A 25562-nucleotide genomic window follows, 5' to 3' on the forward strand; every position below is an offset into this window, starting at 1 on the left:
GCCTAAGATCCCTTTGGATTTATGTTCATATTGAAGCAAATTTGAATTAATTGGAGCACGAGACCAAGGGCCCCATGGGATTCACCTGTGTCCAGTGCCAAACTCTGGCTTGGGGAAGCAGAACTGGTCACCTCAGCCTGGTGCTTTTACTCCACAGCTTTGTCCTGTTCCCTTTTCAAAGCCCAGAGAGATGCCAGAAGGGCATTGGAGTTAATGGGTGGGAGAGAGAGCCCAGAGGGGGAGCAGGGCTGAGCCAAAACCCAGAGCACAGGCTCAAATCACAACCTGCCTGTTCCCTTATCCAACCCTGTGCCTTGGCTTCCCCCAAAATAAAATAATGGCATGAAGGGGGCACAGTAAGACAGAAATAACTTTATTTTCTGGTGAGGTGCTTGGGGGAGGGGACAAGGACAAAGCATCCCCCTCCCAGCTGGGACTCCCCCAGTGCATTTGCCAGCAGTCTGCTCCCCCAAAATCACCTCTAACCCTGGCCTGCAGGCAGGAGAGCATCTTCCATCAGGCAAAATCAGCTCAGCCCTTGGCTCCCAGCACCAGGATTGGGAGCTGTGTAGAAGCAGCAGCAATTCCCCCACCCTTGATTAAAACAGCGCAGCCTGCGGAGCCAGGGCTGGGGGGACGCTGCTAAATTGACTCTGTGCTTTTGATACAGCAGCTTAATGACTGTGTTCAAATTAGCCAGAATCACCTTTCCATCCTGGGGAATGGAAATGAGACGTGGATTGCTCCGGCACACCCTCCCCCCAACGCCAGCCTCTTAAAAATCCATCCCCAACTAAACCAGCTGCAATTTCCATGCCTGGATTTTTCATCTTTTCCTAAGCAGATAAGTTGATATTGTTTAAAACAGCAATGAAATTCCTTCCCAGCCACATAAATCTCCTGGTTTTAAGCGTGGATCCAAGGCTGAGGCTGGGGGTGAAGCTCAAATGGGAAAGCCCGAGCTGCGTGTGCCTGCAATGAAATTATAAATCCACATCCCGGAGCAAGCGAGCAGCAGGAGGCACCAGGAACCTCCATCAGCAGAAGCGCTGGGCTGCAGCAAGGGATGGGAGTTGGGAGTGGAACCGACAAGGCTGGGAGAGCTGTTGGCATTTCTCATGACAAAATCCTGCACAAACGGAGCCAGTCCAGGTGAAACCACGGCGTTGGACCCACCTGGTGTTCAGTGCTGAGCCCCGTCCCTTCCCCTGAGTTCTGCCCTCAGTTTCCTCAGCTGTAAAGTGGAGAAGATGCTGCCAAGCCCTGCTTGAAAAGCGTTGTCAGACCCAGCAAATGTCACCGAATGGCTCAGGTGGAGCTTGGTCAGCTGGCACACAGCACATCAAAGGCACAGGACACTCTGCATCTGAGGCCAGGGACCAGCAAGGCTGAGGCCAGCCTGGACTGACCAGTGATGAGCGGAGAGGAGCAACAATTCCACCCTGCAGGTCAGAGCCAAGGAAGGAATTGGCCTCTGCCATCCTCAAATCCCAATTAACCAAATCACCACAGTCCAGGAGGCTTCGGCAGGAGGGAAGAGGAGCAAGAGGAGAACTCCAATGAGGAATGGACAGTGGTGAGTGCTGTCCCCATGGGGCATGGGGGTGCTGCTGGGGGGCTCCAGGTCATTGTCCCGTGAGCCTGGCATCTCCCTGGCCCTGCTGCAAGGGACAGTGGAGCCCAGTGCGGGGGCACAAACACAGGAGCCCTGGCTCGGGGCTGCGCTCATTCCTGAGGTCACGGCTCTGTTTGTGCCCTGATTGCCTCAATTTCCCATGGGATGGAAGGGAAATGGCCGTGTTCATCCACAGCCACCTCCACCTCCAGTGCAGAGGGCACAGGTGAGGTGGTCCTCAGACCCTGTCCTGGGGCAGGCAGGGGACACTGGGCTGGGGGATGCGAGCAGGCTGTCATGGGGATGGGGTGGGAGAGTGTCTGGGGGTGCTGCTACGGAGCTGAGGGACGCAGGGGGGGTGGCAGGTGGGTACCAGTGGGTGCTGGCACGGGGGGGGCCCAAGGTGCTGCCATGGGGTCGGGGACCTCATGCGGGGCACTCCAGGGCTTGGCACCCCAGGCACCCTTTGCTCACGGCAGCGCGGCGAGGAGACCCCCCGTGCCCTTCCCCGCGTTCCTCCGGGGCTGTGCCCGTTCTCCGCCCGGGGCCGCGCATCGCCCCCGGCCCCGTCCCTCCCCCGGCCGGGCGGGGGGCGCGGGGGGCGGCTCCGCGCACGGCCCGACGCGGCTGGAGAGGCGCTGCCGCCGCCGCGCCGCCCCCGGGGACGGGCCGGGGCCGGGCCGGGGTCCGTCCGGAGCCGCCGCCGCGCCGCCCCCGGGGCTGCGGCTCTGCCCGCGCCGCCGCCGCAACATGGGCAGCCCCGCAGCGGCCGCCGAGCGGTGAGTGCGGGGCCCGGGGGCCGGGGGGGCCGTGCCGAGCCGCACACGTGGCGCCGGGGGGCGGCCGCCGAGCCCCCGCCGCCCCTGGGGACTCGCAGCCTCCCTCCATCCCTCCCTCCATCCCTCCCTCCATCCCTCCCCGCCGGCGGCTCGGCGGGGGCTGCCCGGCTGTGTCCACAGCCCGCGGCCGCCAGGCCCCTCCGCAGCCCTCGGCTGTGCCCGGGGAGGGGGCTCGGCACGCCAGGGTCGCCCCGGGGGTGGCGGTGCTGTCGCCGCGGCTCCGGGTCCAGCCCGCCCCTGCTCCGCTCCATCCCCCGGCGCTCCCGGGGGTCCGGTACCCGCAGTCCCCCCCCTCCCCGTTTGGGCTGGGGCCGCCGCTCGCAGCCCCTTCCCCCGGCACAGCCGAGCGGGTCCGAGCATCGCCGGGCGTCGGGAAAGCTTTGCCCATATCCTCTCGCTCGTGTTTCCCCCCCGGGCGCTGCAGGTCCTCACTCCTCGCCACCCCAGGGCCCTTCCTGCCTCTTCCCCGAGCATCCCGGATTTTCGGCGGATTTTCCTGTCGAAAATTCCGAGGGTTGGTTTAGCCGCGGATGTTACCAGGTTGTGTTTCTCGGGGAAATGGAGCAGGCAGCAAGCGCAGCATTCCTGGCTCCTCTTGCCGTGCTGGAATAGCAGCCTTTGCCTCTTCCCACTCTCCATCCAGAGTACTTTTGTGCCAGTTCCTTAATCCACTTGGAAAGCGGATTTGAGCTAAAACCTGACAAAAGGTGCTCCAATTCCCACGGCGTTCGCGCAGGCAGCGGTTACAGAGGAGCAGCTGCTTCATCTGTTCCTGCCCAGCCTTACCCTGAGATGAGGTTTTTGGGAAGGAGAAAAGAGCAGCCAGGAAGGGAGAGGATGGCAGGAGAAGGCAGAGTGCCTGTGAATGTGATGGAGAGTGGAGCCGTGCCGGGCTCTGCAGCCTGGCAGCACCCAGAGCACAAAGCCAGTCCTTGGGAGCGAGGAGAATTGGAACCGGAGCGGCTGGAGCGGGAAGTGACCGGGACTGGGGATGTTTGGTGGCCTGGTGAACACCAGCCCAGGCCTGGCAGAGCTCCTGGCTGCTGCTTGGCTCTTCCACCCGCTCTCACCCTGGCTGGGGACGCGCAGCCTGCAGGATGGAGACCCCAAAACCCAGCCCTGAGATAGGGGTGACGCCGTGGGAAAAGCCTCATCCAGGCAGGGAAAAGTTCCTACAGATCTCCCAATCAAAACACGAGGCATTAAAACCAAAAAGCCCTCCAAGAGCAGAATTGCCCAGCAGTGACACGATCATGTGCAGGTTAAAATTCAAAATGCAGGTGTTGAACCCTGCAATAACCCTGTGGGAAATGCGGGGGCCGTGGAGTTGCTCTGCACCCCAGAGCTCCATCACCCCTTGCAGGATGGAGATGGAATAAAATCCTGGCACACCAGGGCATGCCAGAGAACGTGGTGCACGTCCTTTAAATGAGAAAATAATTGAGGATGAGCTGGGGAGCTGCCAGTTGGGCAGCCCGGGGTTGATCTGGTTTAATTTTGCGCTGATGGTTTTATGTGGCACTCACAAAGGGGAGGCAGCGGAGCTGCTGCCTCTTGCTGCTGGAGGACTGGTGGAACCGGCTGGGTTTTGGCCAGAGTAGCTTGGAGAGGTGATTTTTTGGTCCACTCAAAATTTCTTACAGTGTCCACATTGCAGAAACCCCACTCAGGTGCCTGCAGCCTTTCCCAAAGTGCTTGGGCTGTGGGCTGATCTTGAGGGAAGATGCTCTCCAATGCCCAGCCTGCAAAACAGCTGGAGGAGCATCCCGAGAGCAGGGAGCAGGAGGCAAAGCAGCTTCAGGAAAGAGTTGAAATCTTCAGGAAAGAGTCAAAAATCAGTAGATTTTACTTTTATCCTGCCCTGTTGGAGGAGGGAGCAGGAGGACGGGAGGAGCAGGGGCTGGGTTGTGTTTCTCCTGTCCGAGGCACCGATGCCGAGGGTGGGACGTGGCTGTGCTGGGCAGAGCTGGGACACATCCCAGGCACAGCCGGGTCCTGCCAGGCTCAGCCTTTCCTGGGGGATGTGCTTTTGCTGATCCCTGGCTGAAGATAGCAGGGCCAGGGGCTTTTTTCCTATTTTGTAGTTTTTAGAGCTCAGGAATGTCTGCTTTTATTAGCTGTGCTAATCCTGCCTCACCAGAGAACTCATCCCTGGCTCCAAGGCCCAAACCTAATCCCTGCTCTTCCCTCCTGGGCCCAAATTAAACACTGGACTCGCAGCCCAACAGCACAGACATGGCACTGGCTGCACTCAACGTTTAAATGCTTTCAGTCCATGTGTTTGGGGTGGATTTTTCCCAACTCCTGCCCTGTGGGATCACTCGCGGTTCCCCCCCAGCATCCCAGCAGGGAGCAGGTGGCTCCTGTTCTCTCCGTGAGGAGCCGGAGCTGCCATAAGGCAGGAGGAGCTGGGCTGCTCCGGCAGCTCGGAGCCGTGTCGCTGCCGCGTTCGCATCCCCGGGACGGGAGAGAGGTGTTGGAAGCCCTGGGAATAACGCTGGGGACGTGAAGCACGTGGCGGGCGCGCTGTGCGTGGGCAGCGGCGGTTCCCGTGCCGCCGCTGTGCGTGGGCAGCACGGGTGGGATGCCTGTCACCAGCAACATCTCCCCACGTCCCCGGTCCCACAGCTCCGAGGGGAGGGAAGTGGGAGCCAAGTGAGGCCATCCCTGGGCTTGTCCCCAGTGACACCGATTCGCCACCAGGCTCCAAAACCCTTCTGCGTGCATCCCGTGCCTCAGTTTCCCTGGCTGTACGTGGCTGTGGTCTGGAGGCCTGGCTTTGGAGGGTGGCACGGTCCCTCAGGCTGCCAAACTCTGCTGCCTGTGCACGGCTGTGGAGCCGAGATGGGATTGTCTGAGCAGGCAGAGGGAGCGTCACGGAGCATCCTGCAGGATGGCTCTGGCCCATGGCACTGCAGGGAGGGTGGAAGGTGCTGCCTGAGCCCAAAGGGTCACTCTGTGAGTCCTGGAAAAGCCCCAGAACAAACAGGCGAGGGCAGAAATGTTCAGAGAGGAGATGTGAGAGGAGATGAAAAGCAATAAATCCCACGAGAACGCCTGGAAACGCTGCCGAGAGCCACAGTGGCTGTGGAAGGGAAATGGATCGGGCTGTGGGCACCCTTGGCTGACTTTTCTGTCTGCAGAGTTTTTGTAGGGTTTACCATGAAAGACAAAGCAGCTGCTTCCATGAGGTTTGGCTCAGGGGTTGTGGGAGCAGAGATGCAGGAGTGGGACAGGCTGGGCCGGAGCCCTTCTCAGCCATTGCCAATGGAATGTGCTGGATTCTCCTTCAGATCCCATTTAGGCCGTGGTGTTTTGGGGCTGGAGCTGGAACCCCGCGGGTGCCCCAGGTCTGTGGGGTGTTGGAGGTGGGGGCTGAGGCTGGGCAGGATGGGGGTGGCAAAGTGGGGAAATGGCCCTGGTGGTGGGACAGCAGAGCCCTCCCCAGGCCCGGGCAGGGGCTGCCATTCCTTCTTCCCCATGCAAAATGGGCAAGCTGAGGACAGCACCAAATTCACCCCAGAACAACGGAACAGCAGAGATCCAGATGGAGAATCTGGGCAAACAGAAACAGCTTTACCGGGGATGGGTTCAAAACAAAGCACAGAGGGTCTGGGCTGTGATGCCCAGGCTGCTGTGGTGCCTCAGCATCCACATGGGCACCCCAAGGCTGGGATCCCATCCCGGGAGCAGAGACAGGATCCATCTCTCAGAGCACACCCTCCTCCTTCCTCTGCCTCAGCCCAGCTCTTCTCTTGCTTCCCTGCCTTCCTCCCCCTGAATTTTTCATGCCACCACAAGCTCAGCTGCCGCTTGCAGCCCCATCCACCACGAGGGTTTGATTCCCAAAGCTGTCCCAGCTCTGCCCAGCTCAGATCTGGAGCGCCGGGGCTCCTTGTTCAGCTCCCGATGTGCCAACCAAAATAGCAGCGGCCACATACTGGAGTGGAGAGGAACAAGTGTCACTGGGAATTAAAATGACAGATCCCAGCATCAAGGTCTCCGAGGGTTTGTGCTTTATTAAGCAACAGTGAGTTCATGGGAAAGGACTTTGACTCAGAGCACCGGTTGTGTCTACAAGAAAAGAGAACCAGGGACTATATTTAGGCTCAGGCTGTGATGGGGAGACAGGGCCAGGCACTGAGGGAGGGGAGCTGGGCATCCTCAGCTCCGTGGGGATGAGCCCTGGCCCTGCAGAACAGAGTGGGGAGCAGGAGGTGGGTTTGGGATTGTGGAATCCCCAGTGGTTTGGGTGGGAAGGGACCTCAAAGCCCATCCAGTGCCACCCCTGCCATGGCAGGGACACCTTCCACCATCCCAGGCTGCTCCAAGTCCCGTCCAGCCTGGCCTTGGGCACTGCCAGGGATCCAGGGGCAGCCACAGCTGCTCTGGGCACCCTGTGCCAGGGCCTGCCCACCCTCCCAGGGAAGATGCTGCAGAGGAACAACCCCAGTTCTGTGGGGTAGATCTGGAGGGTTCCCCTCCCTGTGCAAGGGGCTGCCTGGGGGTCCTGCACCCCCAGCCCCACATCAGCCATGGCCAGGGGTGTGTGGAGTGGCTGGGAGAGCTCCTCTGAGCAGGAGTCACCTTGGCTGGGACTTGTACAGCATCTGCTGGGTTCACAGAAAAGAGGGGACCAGGACCCTGCTGTGTGGTCCTCACGTGGCTCCCTCTCCCTTTAATGTGGTTTCCTGCTGATGGGAGTGATTTAACAGATCAATGTTTTCTCTTCTTGCCTCAGGGTCTGCCTCTTCCCACCGCCCCCTCCTATTAAAAATTCATTGTTTCTCCCAGATACAGTTGCTAGAGGGAGACAGGGAGAAATAAAGGAAGTTCTTGGAAAGGAGAAGAGAAAATATTAAGTGGGAAGGGAATTGAGAAAAAATTTAAACCAAATATTGTCCCTTTCTGCCTCTTGTTGCTCTGGGTACATTTCAGCCCAAGCTCTGTCCCTGTCACGGCACAGAGCCCTGATGTTCCCGGAGCTGTGTGGGAACTGGGGGGAGTTTGGGTGGTGGGGACAGTCCTGCTCCTTCCAGGGAGATGGTGAAGCCCCTGCTGGCTTCAGAGCTGGGAGTGTGGGACATCGTGGCTGTTTCACACAGCAAACCCCAGCAGGCACGGGAGGGAAGAAGGAGCAGTGACCTGCAGTGGGGGGATGCGCCTGATCTCCGACTCAATTCCCATCCTCAGCATCTCCAGAAAACTCCCCCCAAGGCCTTGATTCCTTTTCCTGCTCAATTTGGCTGCTGATTCCATCCAAGTGGATGAGGGGCTTTGTTTGTAAACTGAAATAGCCAGGAGGGTGCTGATGGCTGCTCTGTTGGGATCAGCTCCCCTGGCCCTGCAGCACCGGAGCCGTGGCTGTGACACAGAGCTGCTGGGCTGTGTGCCGCCAGTGGGGATGGAGCATGGACTGAGGGGGATTCAGGCAGGCTTGGGAAGGCTCTTTTCCATCTTCTGAAGTGTTCTGGGCACGATCCTCACAGTGCTGCTCGCAGGGCAGCAGCAGCAGAGGTCTGCAGGGCAGAGCAGGGGAGCTAAAGGGGCTCCAAACTCCCTCAGCCACACTCCGTGCTGGAACACCTCACCTTAGGGGAGCGGATTTGTTTTCATTCAGGAAGACTGGAAAGAATAATTTTCAACCCCTTCTGAGTGGTGCAGCCAGAGGAGCAAACCATGAGGGTGCTTGGTGCTTCTGGCCTCTTTTTCTAGAGGGTCACCCGGGCTGACCTTCCCCGTGCTCAGGACAGCTGGACACCAACCCTTCAATATTGGCACAAGGAGCTATTTTGTGTTTTTCCATTTAAATCTCATCTGAAGGGAAGTCCATCTGGTTCCCTCTGTGCTGCCAGAGGAACAAAGGGCTGTTCCTGGGTCAGTTTTCCACAGGGAGACCCAGGAGAGGCAGCGTGGCCAGGACCTGTGCCTGGTGGTGGGCTGGGCAGGGCCCCTGTAATTGAACACTAATTAGGGATGGAAAAGGAGCAGAACCCTGCAACTGCAAATGGAAGGTGGAGTGACATAAATGAGAGAGAAACTGTGACCTTTTTCCATAAGCAGGAATATTAACCAAGTGTGACTAATGGAGTGGGGGGGAAATAATCCTGCCTTCATTATTCCTTATTCCTGGGCCTGATGAGGAGTAGGAGCCTTGGGCTGCTCCCAGGGAAGTGCAGTGGGTGATGCCAGCACCTCTCCCAGCCATGCCCAGTGCTCTGGCAGTCATTCCAGGAGTTACTTTGGAGGTTGGACCCTCCACAGTTCAGGGAGTGGTTTCTCTTCTTCCCTTCAGGGTCACTTTTCCATCAGGCACCAGCCTTGGGGCACAGCAGTTCCCATGGGAATGTCCCGATGGGGTTTGGCACTGCTGCCTTCCCCTGCCTGCACCAACATCTGGAAACCTCTGGAAATCCCGGTCCAGGTTGTTGCTGTGGCAGGGACAAATGGGGCTGTGATCTGTTGGGTTCATCCAGGCTCATCCAGCACCAGACAATGTTGCTGGGTTTTGGGGGTTTATTTTCCATGCCCCGAGGTTCTCTCTGGCTCAGGCTGTTGCTGGCCCTGGCCCTGTACAGGGGTCACTCCATGGCCTGGGGACCTGTCCCTGCTGCCTCAGTCCTGGCTCAGCTGTCTCCACCTCAGTAACTTTCCCAAGACTCCTAAGAAACAGATCTTTTTTCCTGTTTCATTTTTAACAGCTTTGCCTCATTTCTCCCTCCATTTCTCTCCCTGGGGTAATTTCTGGCTGTGCCCCCAAAGCTGGGAGATGCTGTATCCCTGCTGTGCTGCTGTGGAGCCGAATTTTTCCTCCTTCCTTAAGCATTTTCCAAATTTTCCCGTTTACTTTTGCAGAAAGAAACTCTTTGGAAGCCTGTCACTGAGAGGGGATCTCAAATGAGCAGCTTGTGACACCTCCCTGCGATAAAGTGTCATTTTTGTTGTTCATATCTCAATAAATAAAGGTCAGCTGGAAGCTCAGCTGGCTGGGAAATCTGACATTAATTACACTAATGAGCGAAAGTTTCTGGCTTAATACTCTTGGACACGGGGACAGTGCAACACTGACCAGATCTTGGGCACTATCAGGTGTCCTGGGATCCATGGAATGCAAAAATCCCAGAATCTCCTGAGCTGGATCCCTCAGGGATGATCAGTGCAGCCCCTGGCCCTGCCCAGACCCCCCAACAAGCCCACCCTGAGCATCCCTGAGAGCGCTGTCCAAACGCTCCTGGAGCTCTGGCAGCCTTGGGGCCGGGCCCATTCCCTGGGGAGCCTGGGCAGTGCCAGCAGCCTCGGGGGGAAGAACCTTGCCCTGAGATCCATCCCAAGCCCTGGCACAGCTCCAGCCCTTCCTGGGCTCCTGTCCCTGTCCCAGAGCAGAGCTCAGCCCCTGCCCCTCCGCCTCCCCTCGGGAGGAGCTGCAGTCCCCGAGGAGCCTCCCCTCAGTCTCCTCTGCTCCAGCTGAACGAGCCAAGTGCCCTCAGCTGCTCCTCAGAGCCTTCCCCAGCTCCGTGTCCCTCCTCTGGACACTCTCCAACAGCTTTGGATCCTCCTGATCTTGTGGTGCCCCAAGTGCCCCCAGCACTGGAGGTGAGGCTGCCCCAGTGCAGAGCAGAGCGGGACAATCCCTCCCTGGGCCTGGTGGCCCTTTGGGCTGCCAGGACTCACTGGTGACTCAGATCCAACTTGCCACCAACCAGGACCCCCAGGTCCCTTTCTGCAGTGGTCTGAGATGAGCCAGATTTGCTGCCATGCATGGGAGAGTTCCTGTGCACATCTCAAGGGATGCTCCTGCCTTAGAAGAGCTCAACTTGGGCACCTTGGTCTGCTTCTCTGGAGGTCTCTGCTGATTTCCAGGACATCTGGATCCTGTTTGGCTTTGGGATTTGCTGCTGAATTTCTTCTTTCAAGGGGATCCCGTGTGCAGAACTGGAAGCTCCTTGATGGAGAAGCCGGTCCCGTGTGGTACCTGGGGAGAGGAGAATCCTCTCCTGGCTCCTCCACTGAGTAGCCCAGAAAAGAGTTCAAATCCAAGTTTTGAGTAAAACACAAAGCACAGGAGCAGAAGGTGACAATGGCCCTGGTGGCACAAACAGGAGGGCCAGGGAGCTGTGCTGGTGTCACCACGTGGGGCTGAAGGAGGCTTTAGGCCACTTCACCCACGTGCTGGTGGGTCCCATTTCACAAGGATTAAAATGTATTTGCAGACAAAACCCCCAGAGGTAACCTGAGACAGAGGCTGCTACGTGACCCGGGAGCTGCCAAAAACAAACGCCAAGACCATCAGCTGAGCCCCTGCTCATTCCCAGGGCTGGGAGTGAGGGACTCACCTGACAAGCCAAGCCCAGGTGGTCTCTGAGTGAGTTTTAATTCCAAGTTCCCGATGCTCAGGCAGGGTGGGAGCGGCTGCTCAGTGCCAGGAGCTCAGCACGTTTGGGCTGACTGCAGCTCTCTCTCAGCAGCTCTGCAGTAAATACGTGGCTGTGTCCAGCCTGCTGGAATTGGATTGAAATTTTACCTTCTCCATCCCCGGAGCTGGAGCCTGGCCATGGGGAGCAGCAGCTGAGCTGTTGTGGTTGGGATTAACCCTTGGATGGCGCTGGCTCCGAGCATCACCCACGGAGCCTCCTCCATCCCTGCTGGAATATTTCAGTGTGCGAGTCCCACACTTCCCTCCCAGTTATCCCATCTCCCAGGACTGGAGCAGCCCCAGGGATCCACAAGAGAACTGTGTGCATCAGCCCCTGGAGCCCCAGTCCCTCAAAGCACACACACTGCATCCCCTGGAGGCAAACTCCTCCTGGAATTGCACCAGCTGTAGTTGCTGGAGGTGCCACAAGCTCCCCCCTCAGGTGTTCCTGGGTGCTTTCTGCATCTCAGGGCTTGGTCTGGGTCGTTCTTGGTGTTATTTCAGGTGCTGGGTCGGAGCTACTCCCACACATGTGTGCTCCAGCCCCCGGTGCTGCAGGGCACGTTCCTGGGGATGGGATCCTGCTGTGATCCGGAGCTTTTCCATCCTGCTGCCAGCTCTGAGCTGTCGCTGTTGTCCAGGCCTTACCTCCTGGAAGGGCTGGTGCATCCCCTGGCTCCAGCAGGAGTGCCCAGGGCAGGGGATTTCTGTTGCCATGGGGGGTTTAGTGCTGTTCCTTTGTCGGGGAGCATCCCTGACTGAGTTCCGTGCATCCCACCTGGGATTTGCATCCCTGCCACCCAGGGACTGGATGGGGTGAAGGGCTCAGTGTATCCCACTGACACTGGGACCTTCTGGGAGCTGGGAATGCGGTTCCTGCCGTTCCAGGGAGAAGCCTGGCTCCCTCAGACAGAGCAGACACGGGGAGGGTGTTCTGGAGCAGGGAATGAACAAGGATTGCCAGGCACTGGTTGAAGTCCTGCAGGCTCACAGCCCCCAGGCCCTGGGGGTGACCAGGAGTGTGGAACCCTCAGCGTTGTCCCTGCAGGTTTGAAGGGAATCCCTCTGACTTCAGCTTTGGGGCTGCTTTCCTGGAGGAATTTTAGCTTTTCCAGAGTGCTGGGCACTGTCAGTTCTCCAGGATCCCCAGAAGTGAGGGTTTACCCATCACAAGCAGCACGTGGACACCGCTGGGGCACAGGGGGATGGGGAGCTCCATCCTCCCGGGATTCCTGGCTCCGGGATGTGCCAGGGATGTGATCCCTGTGCCCCCAGGGCCGGCTGCTGCTGCAGAGCCGGCTCTCCTTCCTCTGCCGTTCCCAGCAAATCCCGGAAAGCTCCTTTGCCTAAGGCTCCCCAAGCCTCTCCCAGCAGGAATTAACCCCCCTGGCTGCTGCTGCTGCCCACCCAAACCACACCTTCCAAAGCTGCTGGGGACTGGAGCAGGCACAGAGCAACTGCTGAGCTGCAGCAGCAGCGTCTCTGCGTGGGTGCCACCGAACAGGACCCGAGTCGGGTCATCTGAGGGCTGTTAACCAGGATTTCCGCACAAAAGGAGCTATTTAAATTCCCTTTCTTTGCAACGGGCAAATTAAACTTGATCCAGAGAGTTCAAAGCAATTCAGTAAAACCACAGCAAATCCTTTGTTCAGCATCTGCTGCATCAGTGCTGGGAGCATCTCCCGACACCCCAAGTTACCCCAAAATGCCCAGGGGGTGGACACGGGGCTGGGGGTCTGGCCAGTGGCACTTTTCTTCCACGTTTGGATGGAATCTGCCTCGAGGCCTCCTGGGTGGGTTCATTCCCCTCCTGCAGTCCCTGCACACGATTCCCGAACGTCTTCCCTGCTCCACCCAGAGCTACCCACAAAAGTGTGATATAATTTTATATTTATCTGTAGATTTATCTATATAGAACCAAGCAAGCTGCAATGGCCAGGTCACACATCCAGCTGGAGCTGCACTGAGGATGCTCCCCCCTCTCTGGGAAGTGCCTGGGTGCCTCATTCCTGGACTTTGGAGGAGTTTCTTTGGGATTTCTGCGGCAGGCACTGTGGGAAGGTGACTGACAGTGGTGTCCTTGTGCTTTCTGTGCAGAGGAGCTGAGGCTGGCTGTGCTGGACACTTCACCATTTGAACATTCCCAGGCTCCAATGCCTGAGCAGATCCCGATGTTGGAGCGGCCCTGGACCTGCAAAACGGTGAGAACTCCCTGGGCTCCAGTGGGGCTGGGGGTTGTGCACTGGGGCTCTCAAAATCCAGCTCATTTTTACCTCGTGGCCACCCCTGCTTGGTGGCATTGGCCCCTTCCTTGTCCCCCCCTCCTTGTGCAGCAGGAGCCCTCGGCCAGGCATTTGTCCCGTGGCACAGCTGGGACATCTCCAGCCTGTGGCACCACCCCAGAATGAGCAAGAAGCAGCTCGGGCAGAGCTGTGGTGTGAAGCTCTGGGTGCTGAGCTCGGGTGCTCGCTCAGGGTTGGTGCCTTTGACCCCACAAGGACCCCAGCCTAGGACACTGCTGGGCCCCATACCAGGATCCATGTGCAGCATCAGTTTGAGGGGCAGGGGTTTGGATGGATTTCCTGGGATTTGGGAGCTCATCAGCTGGGAGAGGAGCTCTGGAGGCTTTGCCCCTGCTCTGCTGTCCCTGCCAGACAGGGAGTGAAGCCACACGGCCCCGCCGTCCCCTTTCCCTTCCACCACGGAGATTTCTGACTTTTGGGATCCTCTTGTGGCTGCACATGGGAAAGGAGCTGCTCTCCTGTGTGCCAGCCCCAGCTGATGCCCCGCAGCCGTGGATCTGGGGACTGACGCCAGCGAGCCTCGCTCCAAATGTCACTGCTGTCACATCCTCCAGCCCGGGGGAGTTTTGGGGGTGGCACAGCTGGAACCCCCCAGGCTCTGCTGTTCCCCTCTGCAGTCTGGGCAGCGAGGCCAGGAGGGATCTGTGCTCAGCAGGGCTGGGGTGAATCCCCCTGGCCCCCTCCCCTCTCCGGGATTATTTCAGGGGTTGCTCCCGCTCCCGCCTGGCGCCACAGGGATGGATTGGGATGTCAGGAGCCATTTCACCCCTGTAATGGCATTTTGCTGTCGCTGCTCCCATGATCATAATTGGGATGGCACTAAAATCTCCAGTGCAGCAGCAGCTGTAGGAAGGTCTTAGAAAATGCTCTCAGCCCGGGACTGATGCTGAGCTGAGCTGGGAGGGGGAGGGAAAGCTGTCACTCCGTGCTCCTGGCTGGAATTCCCACTCCGAGCAGGGTTTCCAGCAGACTGGGGGCTCCACCTCTGCCCCCTTTCCCCGCTGCCCCTGCAGAGCTCCGAGATGAGCAGTCCTGCTGGGACCGGGCTGTTTTCCAGCCACAGCTGCCTGTCCCTGCTGGCCTCGGAGCAGGCAGCTGTCCATCAGTCTGGCCTGTCAGTCTGCTCCTCTGCGCACATGTCCAGCACTCCAGTCGAATTAAAGCCTCTGGAATGACGGATCTCCCTGGCAAGGAGCAGAGATGGGCTGGCAGCTGCCAGGACTCCGGGCTCCCTCTCCAGAGGGAAGCTGGGCTTGCTGGGCACCCCCTGCCCGGGATGAAGGCTCCCATGGAGCTGATTCCACGGGAGCAGGGTCCTTCCTGAGGTCCAGGCTGCAAAGAGCCATTGTTTCATCCAAGAGCTCAGAAGGGTGGCTGGGACTGCCCTGACCGGTGTCACCACAATTCAGGTGAGGGATTAGGAGGAGATTTTGCCCTCAAAGGTCCAGCACTGGCAGCCAGTGACAGCGATCAGGGTGTGATTTATGTGCCAGGCCCCCGAGGGGCTCAGGCCAGCGTTACTGAAGTGCTGAGCTTAATGAACGAGCTGATCTAATGAGGGCTGGCACGGCTGGGCCGGCCGGACAAATGAGGTCGTGTGCTGGGGCAAAGCCCGTGGGAGGCAGCTGGCACTGAAATCACCGGAAAAATCACCGTCCAGCAGCAGGGCAGGGCTCTCTGGGCACTGGTGGCCAGACTGGGACCAGTGCTGGGACTGGGGGGTGGCTGCACGTCAGCATCCCCAGCGCTCCGCACGCCCCCGAGCAGCGTCATCCATCAGCGCTCTGAAAGGTGCCTAATTACAGCCTCTGCTTTCCTGTTCCCCTTATTCATCATCCTGCCACGGCACCTCGTTTGTTACCGGGCTGCTGGCTTGGAGCAGCGAAGGCACAGGGTCCCCTCCTGTGATGAGGTCTCACGCCCTCCCTGCTGCTCAGAGCCCCTGTGGGTGATGTGTCCCCCCCAGCAGGAGGGGACACCCCCAAAGGTGTCCCCAGTGCTGTGCCCGGGGATGTCCTGCCAGGCCAGGCTCTGGCACTTTCCCTCTGTCCTCTCCCACGTGGCATCAGCCACGCTCTGGGTTTGCTCCTGGGCTCCAGGCTGTGTTTTGGTGCAGAGGGTGAGGGATGAGCTCAGGAGGGAGGCAGGAGAGGGAGGCAGCTGCAGAGGAAGGAGCAAATTCCCCTCTGTGATTTAATGCTCTGTATTTGTGTCTCTGTGGGGGCAGGAGCGTGGCCCTGCTTTTCCCTGCCTGCTTTTCTGTGCCTGCCTCTCACAGCTGTGCCACTGGTGCTCTTGTGGGCTCGTGTTTTGTACATCCAGCAGCAGCAGGTGTCATGTGGATCCTGCCACTGAGGTGCCAGGACAGTTGCCAGGGGTTTAGGTTCCTTGTCCCCACTCCCAGGCTGAGGAGAAACCCGAGACCGTGCAAGCCTTGGCCACAGGTTGGTTTGGACGGGCACCTTTGTGCTTGGATGGGGACCCTGGCAAAGCCCAGCTTTGGTGGAGCAGGACTAAGCTGGATTTGCACTGGGAGTCTCCTAGACCTGAGCTGTCATCTTGCTGCTGGGACCCAGGCTGGGTCAGTGCTCAGGGACAAGGACACCATGGGGGCTGTGGCCAGCACCTGGTCCTGGTGGCAGACTGGAACATCAGGAAGTGTCAGCAGTGTGGGCCGTGGGCTGTCAGCCTGCATTTGCCTCCCAGCCCCTCCTCATCCTGCCCCTGATGTTAATGGGCTTCTGCAAATTAAAAGTTCTCACTTGGACCCTCAAAGAAAGAGCCGCTGCTGTCCATCCAGGGACCACAGCCACCGTGTGAGGTTCAGCTCCAGGGCTCCTGGTGGCACTGGGGGAGCAGCTCAGTGGCAATGAGGTGTCTGGGATGCAGCTGAAGAGGAGGAGCCAAACTCAGCCTCTGCTCTCGTGTGGTCCAGCAGGTTCTGAGGCTGTTGAGATCCAGGTCAGGTTCACTCTCAGCCACCATTTCCCAGCAGCAGTCGAGATTCAGCTCTGACTGGTGGTTCAGTCAACCCACCTTGGGTGGAAACAAGAGCCCAGCACCCACCTGCCCTGCCCCCCTCTCCTGCTTTTAGAAGAGTTCTCCACTTTGGTAGAGAAATAGAGATGCTCATGGAATATTAAACACCTCCCCAAAGCCCCTGTTGCTGATGAGTGGCTTCTGCTCCTCGTTGCCTGGTGCAGGCAGTGACCTTTCAGAAATGTTGTACGTTGTGGTCGTCTCTAAATGTCTCCTCTCCTGGGAGCATCTTGTGGAGATAGAGATTCAGACATGATGTCTGTCAAGAAGAAAAGCAGATTGTGGCCAATCTGGGGCTGCCTGTGCAGTGTTGCCTGGGCCACGTGCTCAGGAATCATAAGGTTGTCTCTAAAAATAAGCAGTGGCTTCTTTTGGGTTGTCTCCTTGGCGCCGTGGCTCATCAGGGAATCCTCGGTTCTGGGGTTTCGCGGCGTTTGCGAGGGCTGGGAGTTTCCACGTGGGAGGGGAGTGGAGAGTCCTGTGGCCACGGCTGCCGAGGACTCGGGATGGGATCCTGGGCTGGGAAGACGGCTCCGTGGAGACACCAGGTTTGCTGGGAAGGAAGGGCAGATCCTGCCTCCCTGGGAGCTCTCGGGCTGCCCCGAGACCTGGGGCTGCTGAGCAGGAGCCGCGTGAGAGGCAGCAGCTGCCACTCACCAAAATAACTCCCTTCTGTGGGAGCTTTGCATGTTCTCCAGCCGTCCCTGAAGTCAGGCTCGGGGATGTTCTGTGGTGACCCAGCCTTGGCTCCTGCACAGACAGCTCCTTCACGCTTCCCTCCCCATTCCCGTGCCTTGCCAGGAAAATCTGCTTCTGCTTGAGCAGCCTTGAGAGGGACACGAGGGTGACATCAGGAGCATGGCCACCATGGTCACAGCCCAGCTGGGCTCTGCCAGAGCTGTTGGGGATGGTCACTTGGTCACCTGGTGGCTTGAGGACCCTAAAGCTGCTGGCCAGGTCTTGTGGGGTGGGAAGATTCTCTGTAGGGACCCTGCAGGGTGCCCTCAGTGCCCACCCAGCCATTGGTTCTCCCTTTTCTCCTCCAGCCCTGCCCTCCTGCCTGCCCAGCCCAGCCCTGACCCAGAAAAACGTGCTGAGAGTGGCAGAGCCAGAAAAATTTGTTTCCCAGCCAGGCCCCGATGGGATTAGGAATAACTCTCTCCTGGATAATTCTCCATTAGGTCCGGTGATTGATTTCTTTCCTTCTTTCCCCCAGCTCTGTCCTGCTCTCCCTGTTTCAGCTGGATTATTTATTCTCATGCTTGGCTTGCTAATTGCCTGATCACCAGAGCTGAGGCTTGGGCACATCCCTGGCCTCCTTTGACCCTCCAGTTTCTGCCTCTTTATTTCTGTCTCAGCTCTGATTTAATCCCCTCCACACCCCAGCATAAACCAGGATCTTTCTGCTGCCCTGTGCAGAGGGAGGAACGTGCTGGTGTCACCCTAGGAGCCAGGGAAGGTCTGAGGAATGTTCTTGCCATCACCTCTATCCTCCCCAAGCCCCCCTGTCTTTTCTGGGGTTTTTCCAAGCTCAGTGTGGCTCCAAACCCTCTGACTTTGCAGACCAAGGCAAGAGATAAAATAAAGCTGCAGGAGCCACACGTTTGCTTTTGGAGGGTGGCACAGGTCACCTTTGGTCCTCATTTCAGCACCCCTGGGAACTGTGCCCTGCTCTGAGCTGCAGCAACAGCTGGAAAAACACGGTTGGATTCCCTGACTTCACATTTGGGCATCAAACTGTGCTCTGCCAGCTCTGAGCAGTGCCAAGACAGCCCTGTGTTGCCATGATGAGTGTGGGTGGTGTCACCAGCTGAGCATGGAGCAGACCCCAGGGACCCTCATTTTTTGCCTTTGCAGCCTAAAATCATATGGGGGGAAGGGTGTTTTTGGAAGATGTAACTGGGGGCTCAGGGTTTTCCAACTGGGAAGAAGGAGCAGACGTCTGGACAGGCTTTGGCACAGGACTGAGGCCTGGGCTCCTCTTCAGGTCTGGAGAAGCTCTGTCCTGGGGCAGCTCTGGCTGCAGTTCTCCCTTCCCCACGGGCAGAGCTTGGAGCCAGGGAATTGTTGGCATCAGCATCCAGAGTGTCCCATCCTCTGCTCCGAGCCCCTGCCAGCAGCTCGGGGAGGTTCGAGTCCATGGAGCCTGCTTGATCCATGGATTCCTGTTCCTGGGAATTGAGATCTCATCCAGGTCACACGCCAGGACAGGAGCACACGGAGCTTGTCCTGGTGGAGAGTCCAGCAGCAATCCTGGCCAGCTGTCAGTGAGCTGGGAATCAGCCCAGGGATCACTCCATCCGACCCCAGCCCCAGCCCCGAGCAGGGTGATGGTGTCTGTGAAGAGGCTGGCACAGCCCAGCATGGCTGGCATTGCCTTCCCTGGCACGGTGACAGGCTGGGGACAGCAGCCAGGGAGCGAGGATGGTGTGGGGACACTCGGCTGCCAGGCAGGGCTGGGCAGAGGCGAGCAGGCAGCATTTGGGGGGGTTCCCAACAGCATTTGGCTGCTGCTGATGTTTGTAGGAGCCCTCTCCTGTCTCATGCCAAGTTTGGGACACACTGGCACTGGCACAAGGCGCTGGCACCTCCCTGATACCCATGTGACAGAGCACTGGGGTTATCCCCCCTGTTTTCAGGGTGAGGGTCCCACCATCACTTTCTGCTCCATTTGCTCCCTCCCTGCTTTGGGGTCTCCATCCCCATGCGTGCCTGGAAAGATGCAGCAGCATCCCCTGGTTGCCTCTGGCCCCACCATGAGGGGCCTGGCCTGGAGCAGCAGCGATGGGGTGGTGGGAGGAGAAGGGCTCAGCAGGAGCATTTTACATCCTGCACGTCAAGGGAAGGATAAAACAAAACCCTGCTCTGACCGAGGTGTTTGTGCTCGTGTGATGTCTGAGCAGGGGAGCCTGGAAATGGCAACCTGGGCTGACTGGTTTTGGTATTTATTCACAAAAAGGGAGAAATAATGGCAGCTGAGGAGCAGTTGCTCTTGGAGGAGCTGGCAGAGACAAGCTTGTGCTGGAAAAGCAGGAGCTTTTTGAAGAGTGGAAAGGGAGCAAAATCCCATCTGTGGAATCCCAGAATGGTTTGGGATGGAAGGGACCTTAGAGACCATCTCATTCCACCCCCTGCCATGGCAGGGACACCTTCCACCATCCCAGGTTGCCCCAAGCCCCGTCCAGCCTGGCCTTGGACACTCCCAGGGGTCCAGGGGCAGCCACAGCTGCTCTGGGTAACCCCAAGCCAGGGTGGCTGGAGAGCAGCAGCTCCTCTCTGCTGCTGGTGGCTGGGACAAAAGGAGCTCAGTGGTCACAAATCTTGTTTGGGATGTTGGAAATGAGGCAGGGAAGGCTCCAGGGGCTCACAAAATTGTCCAATTGTCCAAATTGTCCAAATTGTTCTTCTCTGCTTCCCCCATCACAGCCCCCTAGCCCTGGGCTTTGCTGGCTCTGTCCCCAGCCCTGCATGCAGCAAGCTTGTTATTTTTAAAAATAAATTAAATGAGGAGAAGAGCCTCTATCTAGGCCTTGTTCTGGATCTTAATTGCCCTGGCTCCCCAGGGGCGAGCCCGGAAAGCGCTGCACAATGGCTGTAATGAGCTATTAATAAACAGCCCAGCTCCGCCTGGCCCTGCCCGGGACAGAGGGACCGCGGGCCCCCGGTGGCCCTGCAGGACACACAGGCTCTGTGGGATGTCCTGCAGAGACCACTGGGGCAGAGCTAGCCCTGCTCCTCACTCGGATTTGCAGGGAATGGCCGTGCAGGAGCCCTTAACCCCGCTGTGGGGTTTGCTGAGGGGTCAGTGGAGCACCCATGGGTGCAGCAGGGCTGGCTGATGCTCTGGCTGTGGAGAGGGAAGGTGAGCCCAGGGCTGCTGCTCCCGCTCTCCATCTGCCAGGGAAAACAACTCCAGCGGGGCTGGAGCTTTGCTTAGAGGATCAGGTGGCCGGAGTAGTAACCAAAAGTGGAGTTGGGTTACCCTGGGCTCATCCATAATGAACACGGGGCAGAGCCTCAGGCAGGGAGGGGAAGGGTTGGGTCCCCCAGGGCTGGCAGGGAGGGATGGTGGGCACGGGGACACGGCCCAGCGTGGGACACCAGTGAAGTGGCACCTCTATTTAGCGTGGAGACACTGAATTGGACAAATAAGTGTCACAATAAATGGGAAGGGGTTTGTCCTGTGGTTTTGCAGGTCATGCTTGGGGCATCCTTCCCATGCAGCCCCAGCAGAGAGCAAGAGTGGGGCCTCCAGAACCAGGGGGACCAAGGGCAGCTGCCCCCACCTCACCCCAGAGCCAGCTCAGGTTCCCAGGGCCACCAGCCAGGCAGAGCCCTCACAAGGTGGCTCTCCTGGAAGGGGAGGCTGCCAAGCAGCTCCAGTGCCCAGGTGGCATTTGGGGACCCCCAGTCCCCACAGGGGGTTTGGTGCAAGCAGTGAAGCTGAGCAGGGCTGGAGAGGGGGGAGAAGGGGGCAGGGGCAGCAGTGGGGTCGGTGATCCCACCCCCCCATCCCTCCCTGCATCCACCAGCTGTTAATCCTGTGGTTGTGTGAAATGGTGACGCTGTCCTCTGGGTTTGATTCCTTGGAAGGAAAAGGGAAATGTGGCAAAATTAAGACAGACACACACAAGAAAAAAAAAAATTAAAAAGGTGTCATAGACTCAGAATAGAATTGTTGAGGTTGGAAATCCCTCCAAGATCACCAAGTCCAACTGTTCCTCCAGCACTGCCAAGGACTTCACTTGCCCCTCAGTGCCACATCCCCACATCTGTAAACGATCACAGAACCCTGGGATATCTTGAGGGGAAGGGACCCACAAGGATCATGGAGTCCAACCCCTGGCCCTGAACAAGACAGTCCCACCCTGAGCACCCCCGAGAGCGCTGTCCAAACACTCCTTGAAGATCATCTCCTGTCCTTACAAAATTGCACTTGAGCAATGGGTGTGTTCCCAGAGAATTGCTCCTCCTGGATAATGGGATCAGGACAGGAAATTATCCATGGAGGTTGTGTCCTTCCCTGAGACCTGAGCACAAAGAGTCAATAACCCCCAGGGTCCTGAGGTGGTTCCCACGTGCCACCAGCCCATGGAGACAGGAGGGAGGGTGACACCAGCCTTTAGTGTCCATTGTCAGCACAGTGGGTGTGAGGAGCAGGAGATGCTGGGCTGGGCCAGCTCCTACTGCCCCTGCTCCATCAGTGTCACCTCTCTGAGGGATCTGGGGTCCCCATCACTCTCCTGTCACCCCCTAAGCCAGGCAGCAGCCACCTCAAGATGGGCCTTTTTGGGGCCTTTTGGGCACTGAGGACCTGCAGTGGCACAAAGCTGGAGCATTGCAGCCACTCCTCGATGGCCTTCAGCAGCCACAGATATCACATCACCCTCTTCCCTCGCCCCACATCCTGCTGAGCTCCCACAGACAGGTTTGGGGTCCCTGAGGTGTCCAGAGGGACAGAAAGGAGCGGGTGAGGGCCACAGCTTGGGCTCCCTGCAGGTCAGAAGGGCTGGACCCAGCCCTCAGAGACTGCACCCCAGTTTGTCCCAGTGCTGTGGGAGCAATGGGACCCCCCATGCTGGAGGTGCCAGTGCCCCGCTCCCTGCACCTCCACAGGGGTGGCTGGAGGGGCTGGCTCTGCTCTTGGTACCCCCAATATTCTCTTGCCGGGCTCCAAAAAAACACCCCGCAGCTCCCCAGCCGAGCAACTCTGGCACTTAATTAGGTTAATGACCGTGCTTCATTAAGGAAAGGCGGCTGAGGAGTGTGTGGAGGCGCTGGGAGCTGCGGTTCCAGGCAGCCTGGCAGATTTGGGGCACGGATGGGGATAGGGAGCAGGAAAGGGAAAGCAAAGAAAAGGGAAAGCAGTGCTGAAGTGCTAATCCCTGGAAAGGAGGGCAGCCGGGGCACGGCGCCGCGGGTCGGTGTTAATCCCTCCTCGGCAAAGATTGTGCCTGGGGCCGCCTTAATCTGGGCTCCGAGAGGGTGGGATGGGGACTGGGACAGGGACTGGGATTGGGATGTGGACGGGGACCAGGTCCTACAAGTGGCACCGAGTGTCCCCCATTCTATGGGACCCCTCCAAACTGGGGCCTGGGGAGAATTTGTGCCCTGGATGAGCCCTCACATCCCAGAGCAGAGGGAATGGGACATACTGACTGTCACCAGAGGGAATGGGACATCCCATGTGTCACCAGAGGGAATGGGACATCCCATGTGTCACCATGGGGAATGGGACATCCCATGTGTCACCAGAGGGAATGGGACATCCCGCCTGTGTGGCGAGCTGGTGATGTCTCTGCCAGCATCTCTTTGCTCCTGACCTGCCTTGGGGTGTCTGTGCCCCGCATTATCCCAGGGTGCTCCCTTGCCCATGCCTGCACCATCAGGGGCACAGGGAGGGCACAGTGGGAGCAGAGCCTCAGGTGTGGGTCTGCAACCCCAGCTCCTCTCACAAACCTCTCCCCCTGCCTCAGTTTCCCTGTTCTGATGGAGAGTGAGGCTCGTTTATCCCAGTTTTGCGCAGGGCAGGATCCCCAGGTTGCACAGTAGGTGAAAGGGATCCAGAGGGTTTCCTGCAGGGACCGGGGCCTTAGCAAGCCCACAGGCTTGGGGAACACTGGGCAGTCTCAGCTCCCAGACAGGTGCAGTGTGGGCCAGGGTGGACTCTGTCCCTGCTGACTCCGCTCTCTCTCCGTGGCAGGCGCATGGCAGAGCGGCAGTGAGCCCCTAGACCATGCCCCACACAATGACATGGTGGCTCCCGGTGCTGCTCCTGCACGTGGTCCTGCTGTCCCCGCGGGCGGGCGCCTGCCCCGCGCGCTGCGAGTGCGCCCCGCAGCTGCGCTCGGTGCTGTGCCACCGCAAGCGCCTCACCGCCATCCCCGAGGGCATCCCCACCGAGACCAGGGTCCTGGAGCTCAACAAGAACCGCATCCGCTGCCTCAACCCCGGGGACCTGGCGCCGTACCCGCTGCTGGAGGAGCTGGATTTCAGCGAGAACATCATCTCCAATGTGGAGCCCGGCGCCTTCAGCAACCTGTTCAACCTGCAGACCCTGCGGCTGCGGGGGAACCAGCTCAAGCTCATCCCCCCGGGGGTCTTCACCAAGCTGACCAACCTGACCCTGCTGGACATCAGCGAGAACAAGCTCGTCATCCTGCTGGACTACATGTTCCAGGACCTGCGCAACCTGAAGAGCCTGGAGGTGGGTGACAACGACCTGGTGTACATCTCCCAGCGCGCCTTCTCGGGGCTGCTGGGCCTGGAGCAGCTGACCATTGAGAAGTGCAACCTGACCTCCATCTCGGCCGAGTCGCTGTCCTACCTCCAGAACCTGGAGGTGCTGCGGCTCCGGCACCTCAGCATCTCTGCACTGGAGGACCAGAACTTCAAGAAGCTCTACAATCTCCTGCAGCTGGAGATTGACAACTGGCCGCTGCTGGAGGAGGTGTCCCCCACCAGCTTCCAGGGCCTGAACCTCACCTCGCTGTCCATCACCTACACCAACATCACAGCCGTGCCCGCCGCTGCCTTGAGGAACTTGGTGTACCTGCGGTACCTCAACCTGTCCTACAACCCCATTAGCACTGTGCTGAAGGGCTCCTTTAAAGACCTCATCCGGCTCCAGGAGCTGCACATCGTGGGTGCTCTCCTGGTGTCCGTGGAGCCGCAGGCTTTCTCCGGCCTGAGACAGATCCGGCTGCTCAACCTCTCCAGCAACTTCCTGTCCACGCTGGAGGAGAGCACCTTCCATTCGGTCAACACGCTGGAGACGCTGCGGGTGGACAGGAACCCGCTGGCCTGCGACTGCCGGCTCCTCTGGATCCTGCAGCGCCGGAAGACGCTCAACTTCGATGGGCAGCAGCCCATGTGCTCCTCGCCGCCCGAAATCCAGGGCAACGCCCTGCGCGACTTCCCGGACTCGGTGCTCTTCGAGTACTTCACGTGCCAGAAGCCCAAGATCCGGGATCGGAAGCTGCAGCACGTGACGGCGCGGGAGGGGCAGTCCGTGTCCTTCCTGTGCCGGGCCGACGGGGAGCCCGACCCCTCCATCGCCTGGGTGTCCCCCCAGCACCGCATGATCACCACCCGCAGCACGGGGAGGGCCACGGTGCTGCCCGGGGGCACCCTGGAGATCCGCTTCGCCCAGGTGCAGGACAGTGGCACCTACATCTGCATCGCCAGCAACGCCGGCGGCAACGACACCTACTTCGCCACGCTGACGGTCAAGGGGCGCCCGGCCGACGGCGCCCACCACGCCAACCGGACTTTGTACCTCAGCGACTTCAACGACACCTTCCACAACGACACCCAGGTCTTCTTGAAGTTCACCTTGGACCTCAAGACCATCCTGGTCTCCACGGCCATGGGCTGCATCACCTTCCTGGGCGTGGTGCTCTTCTGCTTCCTCCTGCTCTTCGTCTGGAGCCGCGGCCGGGGGCAGCACAAGAACAACTTCTCCGTGGAATATTCCTTCCGCAAGGTGGACGGTCCTACCACCACCACCGGCCAAGGAGGGGCCAGGAAGTTCAACATGAAGATGATCTGAGCCTCTCCCAGAGGAGAACCGTTGTCTGCTGCCCGGCCCCGGGACGGGGCCAGGAGGGCTGTGGGAGCACCGGCCGTGTCCCAGAGCTGGCAGTGTGACCTTGCTGTGCTGGGACATGGCTGGAGACAGAGGTGCCACAGGCCAGCAGGGTCAGAACTGTGGGGACCTCAGGGTCGGGGAGGGATAACCCCAATGTCCCGGCCCTGCGGAGAGCCCTCAGGGCTCAGGGGCCGTCCCAGGGGCTCCTGATGTAGCAAGGTTTTTGCTACCAACTATGCATTTCTTGAGCCAAAAGATCAGCAGTGTTTGGGCCTGGGAGAAAAATGCTTCCTGTTTTCCCCCCACCCTTTCCCTTTTTTTGTAAGGGACTCTTCAGAAAACTTTCCTGGTAGTTGTTTGTGGTTCTTTTCTTGGAGTTGGTTAGTCTGATTTTTTCTTCTTTTTTTTTTTTTAAATTAATTTCCAAGAGAAATGTCTTCCGGGGCAATGTGGGACTGGGGAAGTTGTGCCGAGCTGGGGGGGTCCCCAGCCCCGTGGCAAAGACAGACCCCTCCCACCCCGGGCACGGATGTGCCTTGAGAGCTTCTCATCCGTGGATTTAAGATCCAGCATCTGCCAGTGTGGGTGCCCGGGGACGCTTCTGCACAAGCAATAAAAACCTTCCAGGGCCAGGCTCTGAGGAGGTGTCAGCAAGAAAAAAAAGGGGGGAAAAAGGTAAAATAAGGCCAAGATTGTTAAAATCAGGAAGAGAAACCCCAGGGTGATGCAAGGCTGCCCCCCCACCCCCATCTCGAGGGGGGTT

The 25562-nt window shown here is 58.9% G+C and overlaps 1 protein-coding gene across 3 annotated transcripts; it reads left to right on the forward strand.

Annotated features, from left to right (window-relative positions):
* Positions 1 to 917: 917 nt before the first annotated feature.
* On the forward strand, positions 918 to 24898 carry LINGO3 (leucine rich repeat and Ig domain containing 3). 3 transcript variants are annotated; one of them, XM_088067689.1, is made up of 3 exons: positions 918 to 1576; positions 12965 to 13068; positions 22913 to 24898. In XM_088067689.1, the coding sequence occupies exon 3, from the start codon at positions 22946 to 22948 to the stop codon at positions 24758 to 24760; it is 1815 nt and encodes a 604-aa protein (XP_087923815.1). In that variant the 5' UTR covers positions 918 to 1576; positions 12965 to 13068; positions 22913 to 22945; the 3' UTR covers positions 24761 to 24898. The 3 variants fall into 3 exon arrangements, with proteins under 3 accessions (XP_087923815.1, XP_087923814.1, XP_005531382.1); XM_088067688.1 differs by lacking the exon at positions 918 to 1576 and adding an exon at positions 2315 to 2394; XM_005531325.2 differs by lacking the exons at positions 918 to 1576; positions 12965 to 13068 and adding an exon at positions 21995 to 22129.
* Positions 24899 to 25562: the final 664 nt, after the last annotated feature.

The sequence above is a fragment of the Pseudopodoces humilis genome, chromosome 28 (assembly GCF_049639895.1).
Source record: "Pseudopodoces humilis isolate 2021_Gansu_Grassland_sample_001 chromosome 28, ASM4963989v1, whole genome shotgun sequence".
NCBI classification, from domain to species: domain Eukaryota; kingdom Metazoa; phylum Chordata; class Aves; order Passeriformes; family Paridae; genus Pseudopodoces; species Pseudopodoces humilis.